We start from the raw sequence: 25,153 nt of genomic DNA, 5'->3' as shown, positions 1-25,153 counted from the left end.
ACGGGTATTTTAGGTGGGAATGTGGCACAGGTGCCTACATTTTCCCTTAACTTAGAAGCACTGCTGTTGGAAAATCACCATCCTTTCCATCCCTATCTGTTGTGATTCATAATGATGGCTATTTCTACAATTCTTTCAAATCAAGTTATCAAAGCACTGATTTTCTTTGATGTTATGCAGTTCAAAGTGATGTAGTGTGACAAACATATTTCCATGGCATAGACCACTTATGCTACTTTGTGTTTTTTTTTTTAAGATGGGTAAAAAATGAGCAAGAAGAAGAGAAAAAGAGGAGGAGGAAGGAATAGCACATGCTTTAACGTCCTTGAAAATCCTGCACCTGGCCATTCAGGTACATAAACTTGCCATCATGTTTACCAGAAGCAAAACTAGTACAGATTCCTGGCTTTAAACTCTTCAGCATCTTCCCTGCAAGGCAGTCAGATATAGCCAACCACCTCAGAGATCAGTAACACAACTCAGCTTTTCTTGGGGGGAAGGGACCATTTTGTGTTTGTAGAAAAAACACTTGCCTGTAACTAGACAAAGCAGCTTCCACAGGATGGGGGAAAAAGCAACACTACTTTCACCAATCTTCTCTCACCTATTCCTAATGCTCATACAGATTATTATCCACATAACATCTGTGCAAAGGTCTGGCAAACCCCAAGCCTAGAGTGAGAAGAATACTCTAAAATTTACTATTACCCCAAAATCATCCCTACCTTAAGGATGTTATAGAGCAAGCTACAGATGGAAGAAGTGTGGCTGTCGGTATACTGTTACCAAAGTGAGGGAAGGAATAATCCCAAACCTTTCATCACAGAAAATATAACAAAACAGCACTAGAATCAAGCAGAGAAAAGAGGGGTTAGAAAAAATAGCAGCAAGAAAGTGCTGCTGGGCACAGATGAATCTCTCTCAACGATACATCTGTGAGCAGAGCAGGAGTATCAACATCAAGAGGCTCATCTCCAAATATTAAGACTTTAGGAAGAAAGAATTACAGGAAGACAAGGTAAAATATGTATGTGTGTGTATATATATATATATATATATATATATATATATATATATATACATACACACACCACTTCTGCCACTTTCAGGGTGATGCAGAACTCTTATGGTCACGTCTGACGCAGAAAACTTCTTTATCCACATATCTTTTCCTTTATCTGTCTAGCAGGAAAATACTGGAGCAAGCTACAGACTGAAACAGAGAACGTGGAAGACCAAACTAGAATTAAGTACACAACTGTTTTCCTTATTCAATAAAGTTCCTTGCTCGGTATCAGGAAAAAGCAACTCCCTCATGATTGTGTACCATAATTAAATCTGTGACAGATTAGCTTAGAAGCTAATTCATTTAGAAACAACATACAATAAGAAGAAAAGAAAATCACCCACGGACTTCAAAAGGCTTTCAGCTTGATTAAGCCATAGAGCAGACTAAGCAGAAGGTGCACAGCAACAAATTTTCTAAGTGTTAGAACAGACATACAACATTGCTGCTTTGCACAAACAGAAAGAGGTGAGAATTATACTTTAGTTGCTGGCCTCACGTTTCTGTGCATCTGCCCTAATTCACTCCACCATGGGAACACTCAAAATCACAAGAAAGACAGAGATACAATCTTAGCTCCCCCTGTGCCTACCCAGGTTTGAATTTGCATCTACACTTTGTCCTTTTCAGAGCATTATTTTTTTTCCCACAGCAATTCTATTTCTAAAGAAATAATCAAAACTCCTAAACCTCTAAGCAAACTCTGATCTTCTATTCACCTTGCCTACTATTGTCTGATCTTACTGACTTTCTCAAAAAAAGCTGAAAGATTAAAGGCAGAAATTTTTCCCTGTTGAAGCCATGTGGGTTTGACCCTTATCCAGTTACAATTACCCAAGCAGAGTATAAATCCCACGTTATTTACTTCAGCACTATACAAACTCTGCTTTAATTATAATCCATATCAGCTTCTCCAGAAATAAGAATGGGTTCATTAGTCCCCAGTTCCCAAATTTTATTTTTTTTTAAATAGTTAGACTCCAAAGGCCTCCTGAGTCTGTGGAAACCCTGACCATTAGTTGGAGCTTAAAACTAAGCCCTAAATTAACAGCCTTCCCAGCTTTATCAGCGCCACTTAAAGATATAATGCATAGCTCCGTTCCCCACAATCTCCAAGACAGATGGGATGGATCAGCCTCTAGGCACCGAGGCCTTCTTCCCAGCAGTGACAAGTGGTTTAGGTAGTCATGCGATATTTAGACTGCTAGGGTTAGGTGTAGTAAACAACATCCTTTATGTCAGTCATGCTGAACACACAGGTCTGTGACCCTCTCCAAGAAGATGAGCAAAGAAACAACCACTGGAGGAAAAAAGCCAGGTGACAGCACGCACAGGTGCACACACAACATTCCGTACCTATTATCCTTATGTACTGCAGAAGACAGCATACAATCACACTGCAGGTTACACAGTTGAATTCCCCCTTCCCAACAAAACTAATAGCAATTAAGCCCTCCAATAAAACATAAAAAAACACAACCATGAATGTCAAAGCCTAAGCTCAGACTTTGCAATATGTAAGTCAAGATTAAGACTTCAACAAATCACGACCCAAAATACCAGCTGTGTTTCTAGTGGCTGCAATGAAACTTCAATTTTAGAAACTGGCTTTTTATTTGCTTGGATCTCCCCACTTGAATCTCAACAGAATACACGTTTTTTCACCTTTAGCATCAAATGCTAAGGAGGGCCAAGATGCCATTTTCCCCAAATAACTTGTTCTGAGAGAATTTGAAGCAGTGATAAAGACATGCTCCACACACAGCTGCGGCTTGTGACTCCTTTAACAGATGCCCAGTTTGCATTCTCCCTGGTGCTTTGAAAAATGTCTTTCTTGTCATTCTGAGGATCACAGCACTGACGAAGAATAGCACACACCTCAAGTAATTTGGCTTCTTTCCCCATGTCCCTACAGGATTATTCTCCGCAATATGTGGTGCTTTGCTGAGATTCTGATGCGCTCCCTGACAGAAGGGGATCGGAGTACCCATGGAGTGACTTAGTGGCAGGAGCTGGTCATTCACCAGCTCTTTAGTCAGGGATGACTCAACACACTCTCTGGGCCAGCTCTTGAAGCCTGTCAGCTAGGAGTAAGCTGATGATTTGAGGGTAATTAATAATGGTATTCCTAATCCTACAACTCATCACACTCATGCTTTGTTTTCAATGCTGAAAAAGCAGACAAGAATACAGCAAAGAGCAGGCCAGCCATTTGTGTGATCAGAGCTGGTGCCAGTGTCTACAGCTGCTGCCAGGTCATTTAGCAAAAAGAGTCTCTACTTAACTCAGTTTTCATTTCTGCTCTGCAGTTAGTTTGAATACCACTTAACCCCGCACTGTTCACTCATTTACTTGCACTGAAGGCTTCCTGGTTTGCAGAGCTTCATTTACTTGATACGGTGACTATTAACAAACCTAGAAATCATCAGCCCTGTTTCTGTTCAAATACACAGCTGCTTTTGTACCTCCTTCTAGCATGAGCAGTAGCTGTGAATTGAGTGTGGCTACATACTCTTCACCAATGTTAGCTGAATTTCTTCTTGGTTGCACATCACTACCACAGCACTACCTTGAGCACACGCAGCATGGCTCAGACTGATGCAGCTCAGGTACATGCCAGAGTGTGACAGTGCAGAAGGCCATACATAGAACCTGGAACCCTCCCAGCAGCTGGCCTCTGGTTTATTCTCTACCTTCTTTTACATTCCTTCTGATCTCATGAACATGTAATAGTTTTGCCAATAACACACTGCTTTGGCATGTGAGCTGCCTTGATTGATTTTAGAGCTGCTAACCCAACAAATGAGGTCTCTTGTGACATGATCCATATGGAGCCTCTGGGATCTCCAGAGAAGAATTTGCAGAGTTTGGACCTTTCAGGGCTGAAAACACTGCCACTTGTCCGGATGTAGCTTTTACCATCCTGACACAGATGAGACTTAAGACATTCAGACTTCCTGTTTTTGATATTCTCGTTTCAACTTTACACTAACACATTCATCAAGACATACAGGTGGACTGCTTTCACAGGACAAATGGACTGAAAAAAAAGTCAAAAGTTCCTTGGGGGCAGTGGAATTAATACTTAGCACCCACAAGCCTGGAGGAAACAAGGCACAGCCAAGGAGAAACACAGAGCTTATGCTAAGAGTAGGTAAATGCTCACGTACAAAAGAACTGAGCTCGTTCTCCTAGCACTATGGGTAACAGTAAAATAAAAACCCACATATTTTATGTTGGAAACAAACAAACACCAACAACAACTTGCTGAAAACCTGCAGAGTTGTTCACAGACAGATTAGATTTATAGGGTCACCTACCCCAATACTTGGAGCACCCCTTAAACTTGCCAGGACAAATACACATGTTTATCAGCCAAACCCCTGTTCCAGCTTTTCTGCCTGCAGGGCTGAGGCAAAGAAGTTAGTACAACACCAGTAGAGGACTGCAAAGTGCATGTAAGGGTGCAGGACCAGCACTGAACTGTCCAGGTACTCATCTAAACTGTCCTTGTAGGCAGCACCAGGCCAACTTCAAGCCAAGGTGCCAGGAAGGAGGTGAAGGACCTAACTGCTACAGGCTGAGACAAAAGCTAAATGTTTTCACTGCCATTTCCCCACAGGCAAGCCATTTTAAAACTGGACTGAAGAGCTCACTTACCTTACCTCTGAAAATTAAATGGCTTCTGTGATCATAACTGATCAACAATAAGAGATCTAATCAACTCAAACAAGCAAGAGACACCAAGCAACGTCTTCTGATCCCTGCCCAAATGAGCTGTCACATGATCAAAGACACCGTGGACCAACAACTTCATGTTTTGAAACACAAAGGGTCCACTGTAAATGAGGTACTCCCTGCTACACAAATTCAAGTCACCCTTGCCTAGAAACATTCTTCCCACCCCTCCTAACAAGTCAGTGGCCTTGTTTAGACAGTGTATTTTCCAAACACTACTTTAGCCATAGACAAGGGTTTCTTTTTGCTCAGCTGGTTTTGGCGTAACTATGAAGAAAATCAGAGTTTAGAAAACACCACTGTTAGCAGTTGAAGTCTTACTTCTGAATCAATAGAAACAGGTCCTGGAAGTGACATAGAAGACCGGAAGACTGTGGTCTAAACTAAAGCTATTTAAATAATAAAACCTTTACAATACAAAACACATTCTTAGGGGACATTACAAAGTCTCAAGGCAAAGAACAGCTGAAGACTTGGAACAAAGAGATCAACTGAAATGAAAACAAGCACAATGTACTTGCAGCACTTGGAAAGCACAATCCTAAAAGCCCTGGACAGGTGAGGACAACTGTTATTTGGAACTAAACCAGTGCAAAGAGTGCTGACAGCTTTCCAAAGGACCTTCTGGTATTTTATTATTGTGCTATGTTTGCTAAGATTTGTCCCCTACTATTTCTAATCTAGCAACTTGCTGCTATCTAATAGGTGCTGTGTGTGATGATGGTTCACAAGGCATCTGCTAAATTCAAGAAAGAAGCACCCTTACTTTTCAACTACTTTTTTTTCTGGGGGAAGTTGAACTAAGCCAACACTGCATCTGGCTATTTTTTTTACTCACACTTGCTGGCTTGCAAACTACTAAGAAAATACTTTCTTTGTATTAAGAAAAACAAAACCAAAAAAAGTTTAATTTTACCCTACTAGGAGCTGGTTTTAGACCACAGGAGTGAGCAAGAGTAGACACTGCACGATCTGGCATGATAATGTTATGTTGCACTGAGCTCTCCCCATCTACTCACAGGATCACAGCACTAGAGGCAGAGCGACTCCTTGAAAGCCAACAGCTTTCCACCTGCTGCTCAGTCTGACGGGGCTGCAAGCTCAGGAAATAGCCCATTTACTAACCTTGGCTTCTCTGCTCCTGGTATTCAGTTCAGCCAGCCAAGTCAGTGGTGCCATAATAGCAGTATTTATCCTTTTGGCAAGTGAGGAGACACAGAGAAAGCAGGGAAAAAAAGACAGAAGGCACCCCAGAACAGGAGTGAGGAAAGCCACATAGAGAGACAAAAGAGTGTAGAGCACATTTTGCAGAAGGCAGGACTCCCACATCCATTAGGAAAAGCAACACGCATTCCTGGCAGACGCAACTGACCACTGAAAAAATGTTTGTTTGTTTTAATAAAGAACAGAGAGGGAGAAAATAAAAGGTGAAAAAGAGGAGAGACGTTAAAAGAACAGGAGCTATGCAAAACAAACAAACAAACAAACAAACAAACAAACAGGAGGCAGGGAGAGATGCTGTTTGTCTTCCTCATCTATAGAAAAGTGAAGGCACAACCCAAGGGAGAAGCAATAGCACAGGCTGCTGGGGAAGTCTGCTCCTGACAGACCTTCAGAGAAGTTCCTCTGGGACTGACAGCTGCCCTTCCCTGGGAGCCTGTAGGTAGCCCAACAGGGAGACAGCTGCCACTGAGTGCCTGCCACCTCTGCCTGCAAGATGCTGCACCTGCCAAACACATGTTTTGATGAAATCTCACCCCAAATTTGTAATGTGAAGTTTGGGGATTTCTCTTGAATCCAGTTGAAATAAAGGAATAAAAAGTAAACCCAAACAACGGATCATCCTAACAAGATGTGTCTCATTGGCTACATTACTAAAAACCAAATCATAAAGCCTAATATTTACAAGCTTGAACGTAGAACCAACTTTGACTTCATGCCCATTTGAGGACATGAGTTAGGTCCCTCTAAAGTCTCACCTGAGCACATCAGTGCTCACAAATGTCCCTGTTGCTCAGAACCCCTAACACTTCCCGCAGGAACACTGGTAATATTCCACACAACAGCCTCAAAGCAAGATCAAGCCTGCAGTTTTGTGAACATATGAAGTACAGAGGGGGCTGCCATTCTGGTGCCAGCAGTTTCTATCTAACTTAACTTTCCAAAATGTATTGCTGTTCAATGCCAAAAATATAAACAATCGCAGCAAAGGTAAAAGGGCCTATAAAAACATGTCTCAACGTCTCACCGCTGTTAATCAGTAGCCTGGTAGTTCATTTTCTGAGATTATGAGGAATAATGTCCTGCCTTCCACAGTTAAGAGAAAATTAAAATATACAGAAAGGCTTTTGTATCTGCTGACCAAGCAAAAGACAACTTTTTCTCAGGCTACCCCGCTGACTCGTGTATCAACAGTTTGTCCCCCTGCCCCATGACTACATCTGACACCACCGCCCTGGCTTATATCACGAGTTGAAAAGTGCTAGTCAGACTCCAAGATAAACTTGTCAATAGTGAGGTGCAGACATTCTTCCCTACCTGCTTGTGAGTGTCAGCTGTTTGTCTGGGAGCAGTCCCTTGAAAAGGTTTTACTAAAGGAGAAAGGGAAAGGGGGATGCAGAGGGCAATTCAAACAGAAAAGAGAAAAAAAAAAAAACGCAGAGGGGAACCCCACAAAAACTGCAAAGAGGAGAGAAGAAAAAAGAAAAAAACAACACCCTGTCCCCATCAGGTCCTCCCAACAACCTTCTTTATCAGAGGTTCATTGTCAATCAATTAGCCAAGGCAGCAGGGGTCTGTAGGAAGGGGGGTAGCTTGAGAGACAATGGTCTGCCCTGTTGTATTACTATTTAATCACTTTTCCTAAATAAATAAAGCAGCCCTGAGGCGCTGTCATGTCAAGGGAATTTATAACAAAAAACCCTTCATTTTTCATTGGTCATTACTTTTCCTTCCCTCCCACCCCTGCAGGACTAGAGAGGGTTATTACTGTAGCCTTAAGTTCCATCTTTGTGTTGCTTGCCTTTGATTCCCACTCGGACCTTGCCACTTTCTGGCACTAATTTGTCAGGCCGAACAAAGGAGGGATTTGTACCTCCTGTAAGGTCTCAATTAGGAAAGGCTTCTGCTGTATTATGTGCCATTGGGACAGGACACAAAGACGGTAATTACAGGAATTTGCACTAAATGGCTGAAGAATTCACAGCAAAACTTTTCTTCCTCCCCCCTCCTCATCCTTTTCCAAGCTTACCCCTCCCAGTAGCCCTGGGGAAAACTGCTCTCAATGCCTGCAAGATGTAATTACCAACAGCAGGCCCCTTAGGTTAAACAGCAGCCCACGCAGGGGAACAGCACAAACTGCCTGCAGGGAGCAAGGTACAAGCACAGAGCCTCAGCTTGCTGGTGTGCCTCCAACGTCTCCTCAGCACTAGCTTTTCTGAACCAGACAAGATTTCCCAGTTTCTCCCAGTTATAATTACAAGTATTAATTTCTTTGTGCTGTGGTAACAGCTAGAAGTTCCAGCTGACTCTTAAAGACCAACTCGGAGGGTCTCTGGGCACACAGCGAAGGCGTGCTCCCAAAATGCTGTGTATCCCGAGCCTCTGGTACAGGTAGTCCCACTGGTGTGCTTCTCACAGACTCATCACAATTTATATTTTTCTGAACAAGCACTTCTGTTCAGTTCTGCAGACTAAAAGGAGCCCACACAAGCATTGGGAATGCCTAATGTAAGTCAGGAAAAGACTCCATGCAACCCTGGCCAGTCAGAGCACTTTATTTTTGTGGGGAACTCAAGTGTTCCATATTTGGGAGAGAAAATCCACTCTTTCCTACAGAAAAGTCTCCTCCTCTACCATATAAAGCAACACTAAAACCTATTTCACATTATAAACACAAACTGTGTTGTCATCCTGGGACCTGATCCCATTGGAAATCATCCCTGGATCATTGGAAATGCCCATCTGAAACCCTCCTGAGCCTAAGTCAGAAGATGAAACAAAATGACAAAATCTTCCTCTACTGAGCTTTGAATGAACAGAAATGAGAAGAAAGGGGTAAAGTTTGAATATAATCTCGGAGACTGTCTTAAAAAGGAGCTGTTAATTCTGCAGTCTTCTTGGCTTTCACAAGGCCTGTCTGTTGGGTAATACAACAGGTTGGATCCATCTCAGGGATGCTTATTTGTCCCAGAGTTTCCCTGCAGCTTTCATTCTCACAACTGTCTCTAAGGGTAAAACATCTCTGTTGTCTCTGTTTTAGAGGTAGTAGATTTTTTTTTAAGCTCTTAGGTACCCAGTGGAGTTCAGTTATTGTAGTACCTGGGCACCTTTAGTTTCAGCAGGAGTTTGGCACATAGAACAAGGAAAACAAGACATGAAGTCAGAGAGAGAGTTTGTAGCCAAGAACAGAATTAAATTCAGACAGAAGCCCCAAAGACATGACCAAACGGGTAACTGCAGTGAGGCCTATCTTCACCATGCTCCTGCTACCAAAGAAGTAGCATACACTGTGGAGTGCTGAGCAGGAGGCACATATGCAGGTGACCACTATGGAGCTGCAAAACCAGATACACCCATAGCCAGCTCTGAGGGCAGCTCCATGTTTCTGGGCCTCAGGTCTCCCTTGGCAGGGATTCAGGCCAGCCAGCTGGCCCTGGGCCTGCACAGCCCCCCACCCAGAGTCATGTGTGGTTCCAGAGCAACAGGAGACCCCCACATCAGACAACTCCCCACCCCGGGGCAAACGCAGCACCTTAGCAGCTTCCCTAACAAAAGAGGAAAACCCTCCTGAAAAGCTGTTTTCTGATGCAGCTGGCAGTTTTAAGTGAGTATAACTAAACTTAGTCACAGAGCTCAATTTTGGCACAAGGCTCTCAAATTTGTTCCGCAAAGGTGCCTTTACTAAAGTAAAAGGACAATGAACTGCATTCACATGAGTTCCCTCTCTTTCCCTTTCACTCCCAAACAGGATAAAATCATGCTCTTGCCTAGGACTAGAGTCAGCATTCAGATGATCTGAGATTTACAATTAAATGAAGAGGCTTAAGGTCATGTTTTCAACTTTGCTTCAGGAGAAGAATGGAGCAGGTAAGTTCATGCCTGAACCTCAGAGTATGTGTCTATAGAATGTGTCGCTAAAATATATGGTATGTCAGGGAAAGCACAAAGAGAAGTGTCCCCAAAAGGTTCAGAACTGAAATGGAGTTCCAAAAACAAATCGAAGGAGACACAATAATAAAAAGAAACACAACTGCTTGATGTTGGACACGTGTTCTATCCAGAATTCAGACCCCTTTAATTCTGGACCACCTTTCCAGACTCCTGAAGCAAGAAAACAGCTCAACTGCCCTGTAAAGAAGCCCTGGCCCACCTATGTATGTCATGCGTGCATGGTCTAACACTTCAGAACTCATCAAATGCTGGTGAATCCCTGTGTATCTTAGAGGTTTTTCTCCACATTTTAGAGAGCAAAGAAACGTTAACACACCAAAGTGTCTATGGCTGCAGTAAGAGGCAGGAGCAGCTGTATGCTGCTAAACAAATATAAGCTCTATCAATTGACTTTTTTTTTTCCCCTGCAGAAGGTGAGTGGGTGCAGATGCTGCAGTCTGGTTGCTTACCTGCACACTTGAAGCTCTGAACTGTGAGCCCTCTCTCTAGAGACAGCGTAGTCAGGATGCTCAGGAAGCTGGTGGTCACAGACTGGCGTTTACTCTTTCTAAAGTCATTTCCAAAGGGCCGACCTCCAGGTTTGTTCCGAAGCGTGACCTGCAGGTTCTGACCTAAACTTCTAGTGGCATTGGCTGCTGCTTTCAGTGCCTCCATCCACTCCAAGGCCCTCTGACGGGTCTCTGCTCGCAGGCGGAGGACATCTTGAGGAAAAATGACCTGAAAGCAAGAGTCACAGCCATCCTGAGTATCCGTCTGGACCGATAGGCACACATCGATATTGTAGCTCAGCAGAGGATCTTCATCAAGCCTACCCGGTTGGAATGCCATGAGATAAGACCTGTTCAAGACAAAAGTAAATGCCTTCCAGTTATTCTGGATGGTTAACCTGTAAAGAGTCCCTGATTTGAGAACATTTTGGTACTCTTTATTATTTTCAGTCAAATTCATGGACAGCAAAAGTTCCATGGGCTTCTCTACCAATCCATTTGTTTGAGGAAGGTCACTGCTATTGTCAGGCTTTGGCACATTCTCCAGTTTCTCCTGCTGTCTTGTGAAAGTAGACACAGAAGCACGCACCGCTTCCCAGAGTTTCCGTCCCCAGTCTAAAGCCTCCCATGGGGACTCTGCCTTCAGCTGTAGCTGAGAGCTGTCTGACAGGGCAGCGTCCACCACCTTGGCTTCAATGCTGCCAGTAACAGTGACCCTTTGAAAATGCATGAGCGGATACATGGTGGGAAAAGTCTGGTTGCCACTGCTGTCCAGGCAATACAGGTACAGCTTGTACGGGGAGAGCTCAGCATAGCAGGTTTGCCAGTAGCTGTCATTGTTTCTTCTAATTTCTAAGTATCCCTTCTTCAGAATATTTGGAAATGTTGTCTTGTGTTCTGGAGGAAACAAAAACAGAACATTACCATTAATTCTTTCATTTCACTTTGCTCAGTCGTTCTGGCTTACACATCTCTCCCGTTACGAACATATTCTGAGACTAAGATCATGGAAATAGCCTTGACTCAGCCGCCTGTAATTATCAAACACAAGCACTGACTACCGAAAATACAGCATTTCATTCCCCAGAGATGCTAAAACACTTTACAGAAAGGGGATGGGGAAACAGTGACAGACACCAAGTAATTTTCCATGTCCGGCAGGGGGCAGCCCCGGCCTCACCTCATGGCCTTGCCGGGCACTCCGTACCCAGCCAAACGCCAGAGACGGCCATGGGCAGTGATTTTTTGGGGGCTTTTTGGCGTGACCTGGGACCAGGATGTTTTGTGTTGCTCTTTTTACCAGAAAGGAGTTATGTTGGTTTATGAGAATCAGGCTTGGGGCAAGCAGTTGGGACCAAAACTGAAAAATAATAGGCTGTCCAGTCTCAAAGCCACATATATAACTGTCTTGGCACTGCTGATGTTTGGATCGGACCCTTTCAAATATCCTGGCCCAAGGCAAAGTCAAGGGGAGCTTGCTTTATCCTGAGAAAACCAGCCAGCGTGGGCACCAAAGGAATACAAATTTAGGAGTTATCTAAAGCACTGCTGAGTTTTAAAACAGGTTTCAGTGCAAAATTTGTTCCAATCTGACACACCCTGCTTCAGCCACTGTCAACACTTGTGAGCATTGTTACTTGATGGTCTATGCAAGTTTTGTTGGTTCCTGTACAAATTCAGCAGAGTTCACTGTTACATTCTAATGCCAACATTTGGCATCCTGAAGCAACCCAGGGAACAAACTCTTGCTCTATTTGACTTGTACTTCACCTTTCCAGTAACAGAGACCTGTGAAGGGTCTTGGCTTTCAGTGGCAGAATTAAGAGACAAGTGATGAGGTTTCTGCCTCTGGTTGCCCATCTCCCTTGGAGGTTTCTGTTCCCAAAGCAGGAGCAAGGAAACCACTTGGGAACAGCTCTTCATCTGCTGCCTGGCACAATTAGGCCAAAAAAATACCCAGCATCAATTGACCTTAATGCAAAGTGTTAGGAACCACAGTGAGAAGGAGCTCCTTCACTAGCAGTTTGTACCCTCAGGCTGTGAGCTTTCAAAGAGTGATGGGGCAGGCAGCTGGAGGCAGAAAAAATTTTCAACATCTCAGCTTAACCACTTACCACTCAAGTTAACAGCCCACACTCCAACAAGTTTTAAACGTGATCACCTGAGAATATGCCTAGTATGTCTTCAATGCAGAGCTCAGACAGCAGAAGCACCTGGGTTTGACAGAGGCCAAGATAATCCTGTATATAAAGTACTGCGTCCCCACTGTTCTGGGCTTCCCAGGATGGTTGGCAAAAAAAGTTCTCAGTAAAGACCAACTTTAAATGTTTATAAGGATTCAGTAAAAAAGCTTCAACCTTAATGAACATCCATGAGACTTAATTGGCTTAATATACTTAATGTGAGTATGCAAACCTAAGACAGTTAAAAATGAGGGAAGGATGCTACCTCCTATCTACGCTAACAAAATAGGACACGCTTAGGTTTTGCTTTGCCAGCTCAGCCTCAGCTTCCCCACGTAACCCACATACTCTGAATGGAGATGGCATTTAACACCGTGTTCAAAGCACTCTATACTTTACCTAGAAAGATTTTCTGCATATATGACAAAAGTCATAACAATTTTAAAAAAATCATTAATTTTGCACTGTCTGAAATGGTAGAAAACAATATAACTGTATCTTGCAGACATATGCTACTGGAGAATATTTCAGTTATATATGAAAACTGAAAACCCAATCTAAAACTTAAAACGGTAGAGAAAAAGCACACTTTCATAACCCCAAATGGATACACGCGTGCGCGCACACACACTAAAAGAGAACCAATTTAGTTCACCATACATCTCTGGCCCTGACATTCATTAGTATTTCTGCGCTAACTCAAAAGCCATTAATTTCTCTGAAACCCACACTAATCCCTTTGTAGTGCAGATAATGGGCAGCCATTCTAGAGTCATCTTCCCTTTCTATTAATCCAATCAGGGAGGCAGCGCTTCTGCTTCTGCAGCTCCAACTGCAATCTCTCTCGCTTCCATCAAGTACAGATGACAGTTCAAGCTTCTCCGTAATAAGACAAATTGTAACCTTTCCCCAGCCACCCCTCCTTCATCTGCACACAGGTTTGCTTGTCTTTTGTTGAGTTACAGAAAGGCTATCTCTCCCTGCCTTTCACAGAGGCACTCCCTCTCCCTCCTTCATCCCACTCTTTCCCTCAAGCCCCTGTAAATCAGCTCCACTGGCTCTTGCCCTAACTGAGACAAAATCAGCAGCCAACTTGATTAACATTCAAATGCCTCCTATAGTTAATGTTAGGGCAGTAGATGCTGGCAGAGACAGGCACACACACCCCTTAAAGCCCTCTGCTCCTTTGTCACCTCCATGCGCAGTGTGCTACGTAATACCTTGCTTTTTGGAGAGCAAATGCTACCACCTCTCCATCCACCTTCCAAACAAAAACTGCATTTCTCTTCCTCCCCACGGAGACAGGAAAAGTAAATTGAGGAAGAGTTAAAGAAAAAAAAAGAAGTGGAAATAATCACAGTAAATTGCTCATGTCTAAGCCATTTGGAGTTCCAATTTCAAGATAAGAGGGGGAAGGAGGCAGAAGGAAACAAAGAGAGACTCAGCAGCTGAGGACAGGGCAATAGGCTCCTCAGCATCTCTCCTCTCCTTTGGGAACTCTCACCTCATTCCAGCTGGGCACTCTGCGCCACGCACACACCTGCTGCTTTCCATGTCTGGGAGCCTGAGAGGGAGCCCAAACGTTGTCTCAGCACACCCAGGAGATTTATGTTCCTGAACAACTGACCGTACTTGAGTCTCTGCTGGTAAGGCACGAAAACATGCCCTGCTCTGCACTACTGAAGCATTTCTGATTACAGCAACACCAAGGAAAGGAGTAGAAGCGGAGATGCTCGGTTTCTGAGGGACTTGCCTCTTAGGTGGTACCGCTCTCTGGATTCTCTAATGCTTAGTATGAGATGAGCACAAGTTACAGAGCTTTTGTCAGTGGTCCTCCTCTCAGATTCCCATAGTACTCAGCAGATGCCTTTGTGACCTAAAATGCTCCCTCAGGTCAGTGTGTTGCTGCACTACAAGCTCCATAGTTTTTAGAGATGGCACTGCCAGACGTGGTTGGACAGTCTAACTGCAAAAACCTGTGGAAGTCACCTTAAATACCAAAACACTTTTCTCCAACAATTTCTCAATTCAAACACAGTTTTAGCATGGCAGTCTCAGCCAGAGATACAAGCTAGGAAAGAGGCCTCCTGCAAGTGAAGTTGGCCAGCTCAGCTTACTTGTACTTTTTGTCTACCTCAATTTTGCACATCGTTTCCCACACTCCCTCCTGTAAACTGCAGCATTTCTCCCCATCAGGAAAACAATTCACTCTTTTCATCTTCCTTAGGCTTAGGGAAAGCAAAACATGCTTTGAAAATGCTGAATTTGGCAACTTCTTAATTTTAGATTTGTGCATTCGCTGGTGGGGTTGGCTTAGCTGTTCAGCAAAATATGCTGAATGAAGTGCCTAAAGATATGAATAAAGAACCTAGACAAATTATTATTTATATCTTTCCTTTCAGGTGTGTTATTTTATGTTCTTTTAAACTATATGAAACTACTGAAGTGTACATGATCCCTACTTGCCCAGCCAGTCCATCCAAACCTTTTTGTTCCCCAGCAGCAAGTCAAACTCTTGTGAAGTGCTTACTAAGTAGACCACCAGGACCCTGTGCCTCCTGACACAGAGCCTGTGCTGGGGGGCAGTAAAGAAGGTGTTTGGATTCAGTCAAAGGGACAGAAAGGTGCAAGGCCAACCCTGAACAGCTCTGGAACGAACAGAAGTATATACAATGTGCAGAAAGAGATGGTTACCTACCACCAACTAGGAGATGCACAAAGCAGCAGCACTTGCAAAAGAAGTGAGAATATTAAATGAAGATGCATTTGCTGATCTTTGTATAAGTTCACTGAATTCAGCTTCAAAAAGAAGAAAGAAGGGGGATAAAGTGATTGACAAAGCCATGAAAACAGGGTCAGTTCACATTAGGGGAGTTAACTGACACCACTAAAGGAGAAGTTGCTGTAATAGCAACTAACCTGAAAATTCAGTTATGAAAGTCATCGCGACATGACTGGAAGCAATCAGCACTGCCCCAGGAGATGAAAACTCTGTTCATTAGCTTTACGGAGTGCTGTAACTCCAGAGCAAGAATCTCCACAGAACATAACCCTCCCGACCAGCATGGCCTCACAACCAAACTCATTGGTGCTGCTTGCTGCAACCCTCCTGCACTGTGAAGTTCCTGACTGTACGCGAGCCCCTCCCATTGCCTCCCACTGCACTCTCCTCACCATGCCTCTGTGCCCTCGCATGGCCTCCCAGGCAGGGCAGGGGAGCCGGGCACACTTCCCTCCATCTGACACAGCTGCCCAGCCTGGCCCCCTCTGCCACCGCTCTCTGCCAGCCCCCTGTGGCCCTTCCAGCTCGCAGGGTGCCCATGCCCGAGAGGCCATCAGGTGCAAGCTGAAACAACTGCAGCACACCCCGAGATAGCCGGCGGTGTTAGAGGGGAAGTATTATCTAGCAGATGAGATGAGGTGATCCAAATTACATTCCCATGTGAACCCACTCAAAGCACCTCACCTCTCTTTGTCCCTGTCACCCTCCCTATCTTTACTGTGTGGTTTATTTAAGCTGCAACCTCCTGGGAGAAGGGGCTGTCTCTTGCTAGATGCACTGACAGTCCCTGGCACTTATGGACCCAGCTCAGTGGAGGACATCCAACTACTTCCAACTGGCACTGGATTTCAAATAACAATTTTGCCTCCTCAAATCTTGAAAGGCTCCAAACCTCTGCAGTACAGCTAACTATTTCTTGACTACCTTTTAATGCTGAAAATAGATTGGCCACAGGGGGCACCGGCTCTCCAACTGGCTTGATACTTCTGGGATTATTTCCAAGTAGTTTGAGGCTTCCTGCTCTCCAGAGAGGAAGGTGCAGAAGTGTTGTTTCCGCACATCTGCCTCTCAGATGGCAGCACCATTATCTTCTGCACAATACCACACAGCAATAACGTTCTGCCATCCCAGTGGCAATTAGCAGCATATTGGTCTGCCCTGGCTGCGTGACTGCTACTTACCACTGACAAAAGATAGTGCTATACGAGTGGTTTTGCAAAACCACAAATGGCAATTAGACTTCAGAAACCTCCCTGGGAGACCAGTGAGGAGCTAGGCTTTACGCAGAGGGGCAGTGTGAGGGCTCCGCAACTCCACAAGTCACACCTTCAGCATCTCACACTGCTCAGGATCTCTGACCACTTTCGCCTCTGCAGCAGCTCCCTTACCTACCACAAAACCTCACTGTTCCAACTAACTGTCTTTGCAGCTCCTTCCTGAGGAGGTGAAAAGACGTGAAGAGAGGGAAAAAATGGTAAATCAGTCAGCAGAGAGAAACAAGTGAAATCCTGGCCCCAATTGGAGTCGACTTTTGCCTTGTTAACCAGCTCTAGAGCAGTCACCTTTCTCCGACATGCCTCTTTTGCCATGCCACAGTGCTGCAACCAATCCATAGATGCAGCATCCTGGCAAAGCATACTGCTGAAATCAGTGGGGCTGGCTGAATATGGGCACAACTCCCTGTTGGTGAAAGCTCTGCAGTTCCCTGAGCTCACACGCATGGCAGGCACACCAAGCAGCTACCCAGGAAAAATACTGTAGCACCCACACTCTTAGGAGTGGTTGTGTTTGAATGAAAACATCCACATGACTGTCAAAGATAACTGCTCACACATTGTGTTTTAATGATCTAAGCAAGCTTTCGCAGGATACTACAGAAGCAGTATTCTCCCTTTGTTTGCCAGGCCACATGCCCAGAAACACAAAAGCCTGCCTTGAATTTGCTTACAACTTTCTTCTTTGCTAGCTCCACTTACTGCTTGACACTGGTCTGTAGTACAAACAGCGCTCATTTCTAGTATACTAGCTGTTTTGCCAGCAGGCCTTAGGAGATACAGACCCAAAAGGCACAGCTTCTTTTCAGAGCCTTTTCTTTCACAGCACATGGAAAGGATCCAGATTCATTTTATTTGTATTATGAGAAAGCAAGCAGCAGGAACAGATAAGCTCATAGAAATAAATATACTATGAAGATAAAAAAAATAATTGTGAAGAGCTAATCTATGCAGCAACTCGGCCAGCCTAGAAGGACTGGGAGACCTCTGCAGGCTCTAGAGGAAAGTCCTTTACCACGGTGAGGACTGAAAGGAGTGGCTGGAAATTGCTCTCAGTACCTCATATGCATTGGCTTAATCTGCATTAAAGCCCTGGAAAGGGATACCTCCACAGGCTGAGGCCATTAGGACTCTTTCAACTACTGCGACAGCTTTTAGCCAACCTTAAAATACATTTTTGGTCTCCTGTGGAGAATAATTACCAGTCCTGGATACACATACCTGCAACACCTACTTTCTTGGCTTTGTTTTTCTGTTTTCAGCTCAGCTAGCAGTAGCAGCAAACTATGGCAAGCACTCTAGTAAACACAGAGGGGAGAAATACCACAGCTACCTTCTAAACCCTGCACAGCAGCTGAACAGAACAGGTCAAGGAAACAGACTAAAAGAGTTCATTTTCAGAGCACAGTTCTCCTTCCTCAAAGCAGGTACCACCACCCTCAAACCATCCCATGCAAAAAAGCTCCTGGAGGGCACATAACAAGCACTGACAAATGCCTTGGACTGTTGCAAACACTAGAAAAGGGTGGGCTGAGCATCTTAGAGGTACTGAGTGCTGCTGGGCTACAGGAGGGTCCTGGCAGAAGTTCTTCAGCCACCCTTACTAATCCCTTTCCTGCCCTTGCTCAGTTCACCTCCAAGATCCCAGAACTCTACCCTACTGGGTCTCCTCTATAAAAAAAGCCATTTTGAAGAGACCTGTGCTGCTGACAACTTTGAGCCCAGCAATGTGACTATGCAAGTCACCATGTGTAAGTAGAAGGGGTGTAATTTGCTTCGCCCTGGAAAGAGGTGTGATGCATCAGGGAACACATTCTGCATGCAGAACAGAGCCCCCACTCTACATGAAGCAAAATATCTCCCTTAAACAAAAATAGCAGCAGGTATGCATCCCTTGCACACAAAAGCACCTACCTTCCTTTGGGTTACAGAAACTATGCCCCAACATAACACAATAACCAACAGCTTTGTGTGTGTATACATATGTACTACATATACATTTATATTTTTATCTACAAACATATCCACAAACACCCATTTAAGCACCTGCTTTTCATACCCCCAAACAGCTGACTTACCTGGAAAACCTAACCTAAAAGCAGCCTACCTGTTCATAACTGGAGTCATTCCACCACTTGTTCCCCCCGCCCCATGCTTTCACAACCCCTTTGGTTTTAGAAATTCCTTTGTTAAGCCATGCCTTTATTTATATTATAAAACCTTTGTGGCACTGTTTTTCCTTTCTGTGCCCAATTCACTGCTAGTATCTACAAAATAAATCATAGAGACAGGGACACTGGTTCAGTGTTTCTGAAGCTCTGAGCACAACCTCTTCCAGTGTGCTGCTTGAGAAAGGGAAAGGAAAAACTGTAACTTGGTGAAACACCACGCCATACGGCTCACTGGAGATGCCTGCCTCAATGTGACAACAAGACTTCCTGCACCCCATACAAAGCTGGCAGAGAAGCCTTAATATTGACGAGCACAAATAGTGTGCTTGAGTTTTTGTTAATTGTTTATAGACTGAATAGGCTGCATTTCTTAAAGAAACACAGCAGCGATCTCAGGCCTCACAGTAAAGCTTTGTATACCCTCTTTTTAATGGCCGCTCATTGATTTCTTTATAAAAACTGACTTTGTTTGCATTTGCCATTCTCCCACTAGTTTTTAGCATTCAAAGTTTTTTTTAGTATAGGAAAATCAGGTAAGAAAACTATTATAAATGCAAGCAAATGATTTCTTCCTGAGTCATAATAAATGAAGTAGGAGCAAAAAGTAAAACAAGTTTAGTTTTTCAAACCATCAAAGGAACAGAAGTCAAGATTGTTTTAAAAAATGATCGTTAACCAGGCAAATAGCTAGAACTGTATCAAAGATATGAGAGCCATGCTAATTTCTATCATTTTAAAAGCTAGCTCAGAGGGGTTTTTGTTTAGTTGCTTTTAAACAAGCAGCTTCCCTTTCAAGATAAATATTAAATCCAAATAGAAAAGCCTTCACATCGACAGAAACAATAAAGCATCTGTACAAACCTGTGTTTCCTTGGATGTCCTCTCCCTTGGTTAATGCCAGGTAAGAGAGCAGAGCACAGTTATTGTCCTGACCAGGCAGAGGTGGTTGCTGCAGAGAGGTGCCCGTGAAGACCATTCCCCAATTCACATGGCTGATATCGGAGCGCGACCTGTTGTGCCCTGGCTTGAACTTGGAGGATTCTTCATTCTGCACCAGGATGTCGTTCACTGAGCGAGGTCTGTCTCTCCTCCGCTGGCAGATATTGAAGATGTTAAAAGCTGCAGTCTCCCCTTCCCCTGCCCAAGCAAGGCTGTCAGCAACTGTTCCCCTCTGCACCAAGCGCTGCTCTTTGGCAGGGAACGCTGTCTGAGCTTTGGTTTCCAACAGGCCATTTTTGCAGTGATCCCAGATGAGGTTACTTTTGGCTAAGGAGGTGACGTTCCTCAGATTCCTGCTTTCTGTTATCTGATCAAATACCTCGTGCCCAACCAGCTCAGGAACCTCCTGCACACCGTACACCTCAGAAGGCTGAACGATCTTTTCAAGCTTAGTATCCAAACTATTGAAAAAGTCTTCAGTCACTTCCAAGGCAGGGCTAATGTCATCAACTTCAAGAGCCTCCATATCCTGGGCTGCCAAGGGGGACAAGGGAAAGAGCTGCTTCACGCCTGCCCTTGGCACACTTAGAGATTAACAAAGACATGCACCAACCACGATCCTTTGTGGTGGAACGGAACCAAACCAACCCGTGTCTTCAGATGTGAGACTTAACATCCTCCGATCGACTTGGCTATAGTGACTCTATGAAGTAACCTCATCGTGACAGCAGGTTACCTGTAAAGCAAAGCAAAGCATCATGTCAGTACAGGCCTTTTCCCAGGTAACTGTTTAACTGCACCACTCTTTCCAAAGTCACAGTGTTTTATGTCTTCCTGAACTGGAACCTGCAGAGAGCAGGGTGGGGCACCAAATAAAGTGGACCCAAAGCGACACAAGTGACTAACCAAGCTGTAGAGATCTTCACTGGGAGGCAGTAGTGACTAACACTGAAAATACAGCCACCTAGGGAATGCTTAGGATAGGCTGCTATGAGGCTGCAAGAAAAAGTTGATAGAAGAAGGGTAGCAAAATAAGGCAACAGATCTCGAATACTTTGCCTTTTTCTCCTAGATTGCTTGCACTCCCAATTTTATGAGACTGGCATTAGTTTTGCAGCTGCTACTTTGCTACTTTTCTGCATAAACAGATTGATTTATTAAATATCACAATGCTAACAGGCTGCTGCAGAGCAATGCATGAGTGCTGCACATTTCTCTCTAGAATATTGCTGGGAACCTGTGTGAAATAGTGCAGCACACTAGGCCCCAGAAAGACAGTGCATCCTACGAGCAAAACAAAACACGCCATAAACCATACTGTCATAAATCTGTCAATCTTTACTTCCAAGCAGCTGACTTGGCAAAACATAATAGAGAAGGGTTTTAAGGCTGGAACTATTGCAGAACTGTACTGACCCACCTGAGCTCACTCCAGGAAAGAAGGGAGGGTTATTGCACTCCCTGTGGTGCAATAGGGGGGTGTCTCATTGCCAATTTCTGTCTCACCAAGCCTGCTGCCTTTCAGCCTCCCCCTCTTGAAGCTCCACCCACAGCGCTGCCATGCCCAAGGGATGTGCGGGGTAGGTGCCTTTAAACTGGGGAAACCAAATACACACACATTCTTGGCACCTGGGTGCCAGTGGGAGAACAGCTCTCATGGCTGTTAGAAGAAACTACAGCACCTAGAGCCTGTGCAAGCAGTGCAGTCTGAAGTCAAGAAGGTCTATGTCCCAGTTTTGACCACATCAGCTGAAGTCCTAGAAGCAGCAAAGCCGCATTAGCTCAGAGCTAGATGCATACACACTTAACAGAATTAATTAGCCTGGACAGGACTGATAATTAGCAGCTCATTAGCTTGTGAATGATGCTGAAGTGCTACCAAAACCCATAAAGATTTACACCCAGCAGGAAAAAACATCTATTAAACAGCATCAAACATACATAATGCTTATTTTCAATATTATTTTTTTTTAATCCAGAACGGTCTGTTTGCTTTGAGCTAACTTAAATTAGCAAAGTTGTTTAAATAGGCACTCCTTCCTAAAGCAGGCCAGAGGGAGGAAGGAGACCAGCACTCCCAAAAAGGAGGGGCTACGGAGTCCTGGAGCACAAAACTCAAAGCCCCTCCACAATCATCTGGTGGCTTCCTCCCATCCCTGCTTCTCCTATGGCCAGCCACAACATGCTCGTGTTCGAAAGTAGCAGCTTGCCCCCCTTTGAAACAGATCAGCAGTTCAGACCATGATCTCTCTAAATACATTCCAAGTAAATTATTCAAAAAAATAAATAAATAAAATAAATAAGTAACCACATACACAACTCTGGAAGCTTGAAGGCTTTACACTGGGATCTTCCTCCCTTTATCTCTTTGCAAGGATTCACATCACTAGTCTCACAGCAAACCAGGATAAGGCTCAGCTTCAACAAGCAGATGTAGAGTGAGACACGCCAGAGCCACAATTGCAATGAGAGCACTGAACAGAATGGATGTGGAGAGGTTTCAAATCAGAACAGTACAGGAACAGACTCTTTGCAAAGCTGTGCAGCTGTGCCAGTCGATGGCAGTGGGAAATAAAGTCATCCTGGGCACAGCTGCATTGTCAACTTCATGCAGCACGATGTTCAGTCTCAAAGCTCATTCCTGCCAGCAACCCTTGAACAGCGTTCTGCTCCCTGGTGCCTTACAGCTCCAACAGGCTAAGGGACATGATGCGGTACAACCTATCCACTTATCCCACAGCCTCCTATGGTATTTTGAAGTTGCAAAACCACAACAGGCATTCACTTGAACAAACCAGCACCAACATAACCAGACGCCAACGGTGAAAGTTGTAGGCTGGCCCATACAAAGACACTGCTTCCCAGGGGTTGGCACGGAACACAGCCTTGCTCCCACACAAGAGACTGGAGCAGCAATCACTCCAGAAAGGCTTGTGACATGCCACTGAAGCATTTCAGAAGAATTTCAGTGGTAGCAGATGCAGCATTGCTCTGTGCATTATTTTAAATCATTAGGAAAGGTGGGAAGGGGAAGGGGAGAAAATTGACACTTACATTTAACAGTTCGATCTGTAAACGCTGGAAGCCATGCTTCATGTGGCTGCACGTTTCTCTGGATGCGGTGAGACTGGAGTTACCCCGTGTCACGCAGCCACGCGTGGTGCTGAAGAACTACAAACTGACCTCACTTCCGTTGAGATGCTGAATCACAAGGTCATGAGAAGATGACAGGCCCCTGCATTATATGGTTCACAAAAGCCAACACTAACAACTTTTAACTTGGTCTGTTTGCCCTGCTCAGTAACTACAAGAAATGTAACCTCAGTGGAGGCAGGCTGATCCCCTTCTACACCACCAAGAACCTTCTTAGGTCAAAGAAAGAGTTGTGCCAAGTGTGCAGCAATTCCCCCCTAGTACTGCGATCCTGAAAGCCTCCATAAACACAATTTGGCATTTTCTGACAGTGACAGTCAACAAAAATTTTCTTCAGACATTTGCAGGGATTTGGTGCCAAATGAAGGCAAACTTTGATATGCCAGTAAACAGCTCCATCAGAATCTCCTCCAGGAGGGAAAGCAGTGGAAATACTCCCTTCGTGTGAACAACAAAAAAGGAAAATGGTAGGCTAGGATGAACTCATTTTAAATTACTATCAAATGTAGTGCGTGATGGATTGTTTTTTGGAAACACATGAAATTTTCCAAAGATGTTCAGCCTAAGGTAGTGAATATGAGGAAGAGGGATGTATCAGCCCAGTCAACTAAAGACTGCTAAAGCTACAGGCAAGCATAAGCAAAGCTTTGTTACAGGAAGCAGAAACCTAATAGCTCATCCAGACCCCTGGGAACGAGTCTGACTGAAAATAGGTGAAGGAACATGGTGCACTGTTCTTAGCAAAAACTGCTCAACATGGGGCTTGCAGCAGCTGAACAACTTGCTTTTCTACACATCTGGTGCAGGTACAGCTTTTGTCCATGAACGTGTAGCAGTCAGACAATTAAGGGTCATTTACAACATGAGTAAAGTCTTTACTATCATAAGTGTGTAATGACCACATTACTCAAATGGCTGAGGTAAACAGAAATGATTGCTGGTCATGCCACACGAGATGCAGAAGCTCAGTTTAGTTATGATTACACAAAGCCTAGAGAAGCCACAAAGGCTAACCTAGCTAACTGAGCAATCTGACAGCAGAGGACAATCATGGATGCCAAACGCCTAGGAAGGTACACTGGAAGAGATCATTTAACTTCCCGACGGGCTTTTACCAGGGAGAATAGCCAGGCACCACCCCACAATATAAAAAGCATGGAAGAGGCAAGAGCAATCTTGTGAGCGACACATACTACCCCAACAGGCACTTGCTGTGTACCCCCACCTCACACGTTATTGTCAGTAGTGTCTTCAAAGACACAGTTCTTGCACTTGTTAAATAAGGACAGGAAACAGGCCCAAACTCAGCCTTCTGCTAAAGGAGAGGTAAACAAAACACAGTCACTTATCCTTTCCAGATGACCAGTGCCATGACACGGGTCTCTCCAAATTAACCACAGCACAAGTGGTTAATGTCAGATAAATCTGGAAACTGGGAAACAGAGGGGGAGAGCAAGAAGGGGACATCACAGACCTCAGTTAAGAAAGCAGTCTGGTTGGTTTTAGTGCTCACAAGACCCCTACTTCAGAGAACAGGTGACAGAGACGTATAAAACAACGAGTCATACACAACTGATAAATAGGGGCTCTCCCTTTTTTTTTGTATATAGAGAGAGAACCAGAAAAGAACAATCGATGATATACACAGGCAATGTGTTCAGGAAGAAATGCATAAGCAAGAATTGCTCCCAGCCAGCCAAAAGATAGCAAAACATGAGCAATATTGTCAGAAGTTCCCAAGTTTCACTCATTCCCAATGATTCTTAGGGTCAAATTTCTGACAGTCAATGGGGCATTCTGAGAATTCTCAAGACCACAAGAGGAGATCCACAAGTTACCTGTATGTGAACAGAGAGCAGCAGTGCCTCAGTCACTGGAGGGCTCGCCCTATCCCTGGAACCTGCTGTGGGAACCAGCTCTGCTTATCTCACGCTGCATAGAAACTGCAGGCTGAAACTCCTACGCTAGCAAGGAAAACAGAATGGGACATTCTTCCAGTTTGGTAACAATTTGGTAGCAGAGCTAATTAAAACAGCCACAGAAACCTTTATTGCTGGTGTGCTGCAGTCCTGGACCACTAACAGTTCAGCTTATCGGCTGTGACAAGCCTGGTCTGAATACCAGGTCATCTGAAGAAAAGACAGACCTACGACCACCTTGAATACAATCTACTGGGGCTGGTGCAGC

The 25,153-nt window shown here is 44.4% G+C and overlaps 1 protein-coding gene across 1 annotated transcript in view; it reads right to left on the bottom strand.

The window, feature by feature from the left end:
• PLEKHM3 (pleckstrin homology domain containing M3) overlaps positions 1 to 22,945 on the bottom strand; it is an 81,729-nt gene extending 58,784 nt beyond the window's left edge. The window contains exons 1-4 of the mRNA XM_084289276.1: positions 22,868 to 22,945; positions 20,462 to 20,549; positions 19,736 to 20,347; positions 10,426 to 11,361 (exon numbers count right to left, since the gene is read on the bottom strand). Of these exons, the coding sequence (XP_084145402.1) occupies positions 10,426 to 11,361; positions 19,736 to 20,347; positions 20,462 to 20,489 (1,576 nt within the window). The 5' untranslated portion in view covers positions 20,490 to 20,549; positions 22,868 to 22,945. The remainder of the gene's footprint in view (positions 1 to 10,425; positions 11,362 to 19,735; positions 20,348 to 20,461; positions 20,550 to 22,867) is intronic.
• Between the last annotated feature and the right edge of the window lie 2,208 nt (positions 22,946 to 25,153).

Source organism: Netta rufina (genome assembly GCF_964035555.1).
Source record: "Netta rufina genome assembly, chromosome: 6".
NCBI lineage: Eukaryota > Metazoa > Chordata > Aves > Anseriformes > Anatidae > Netta > Netta rufina.
Note: the sequence above shows the minus strand (reverse complement) of the source record. Positions and strands in the feature narration are given on the sequence as shown.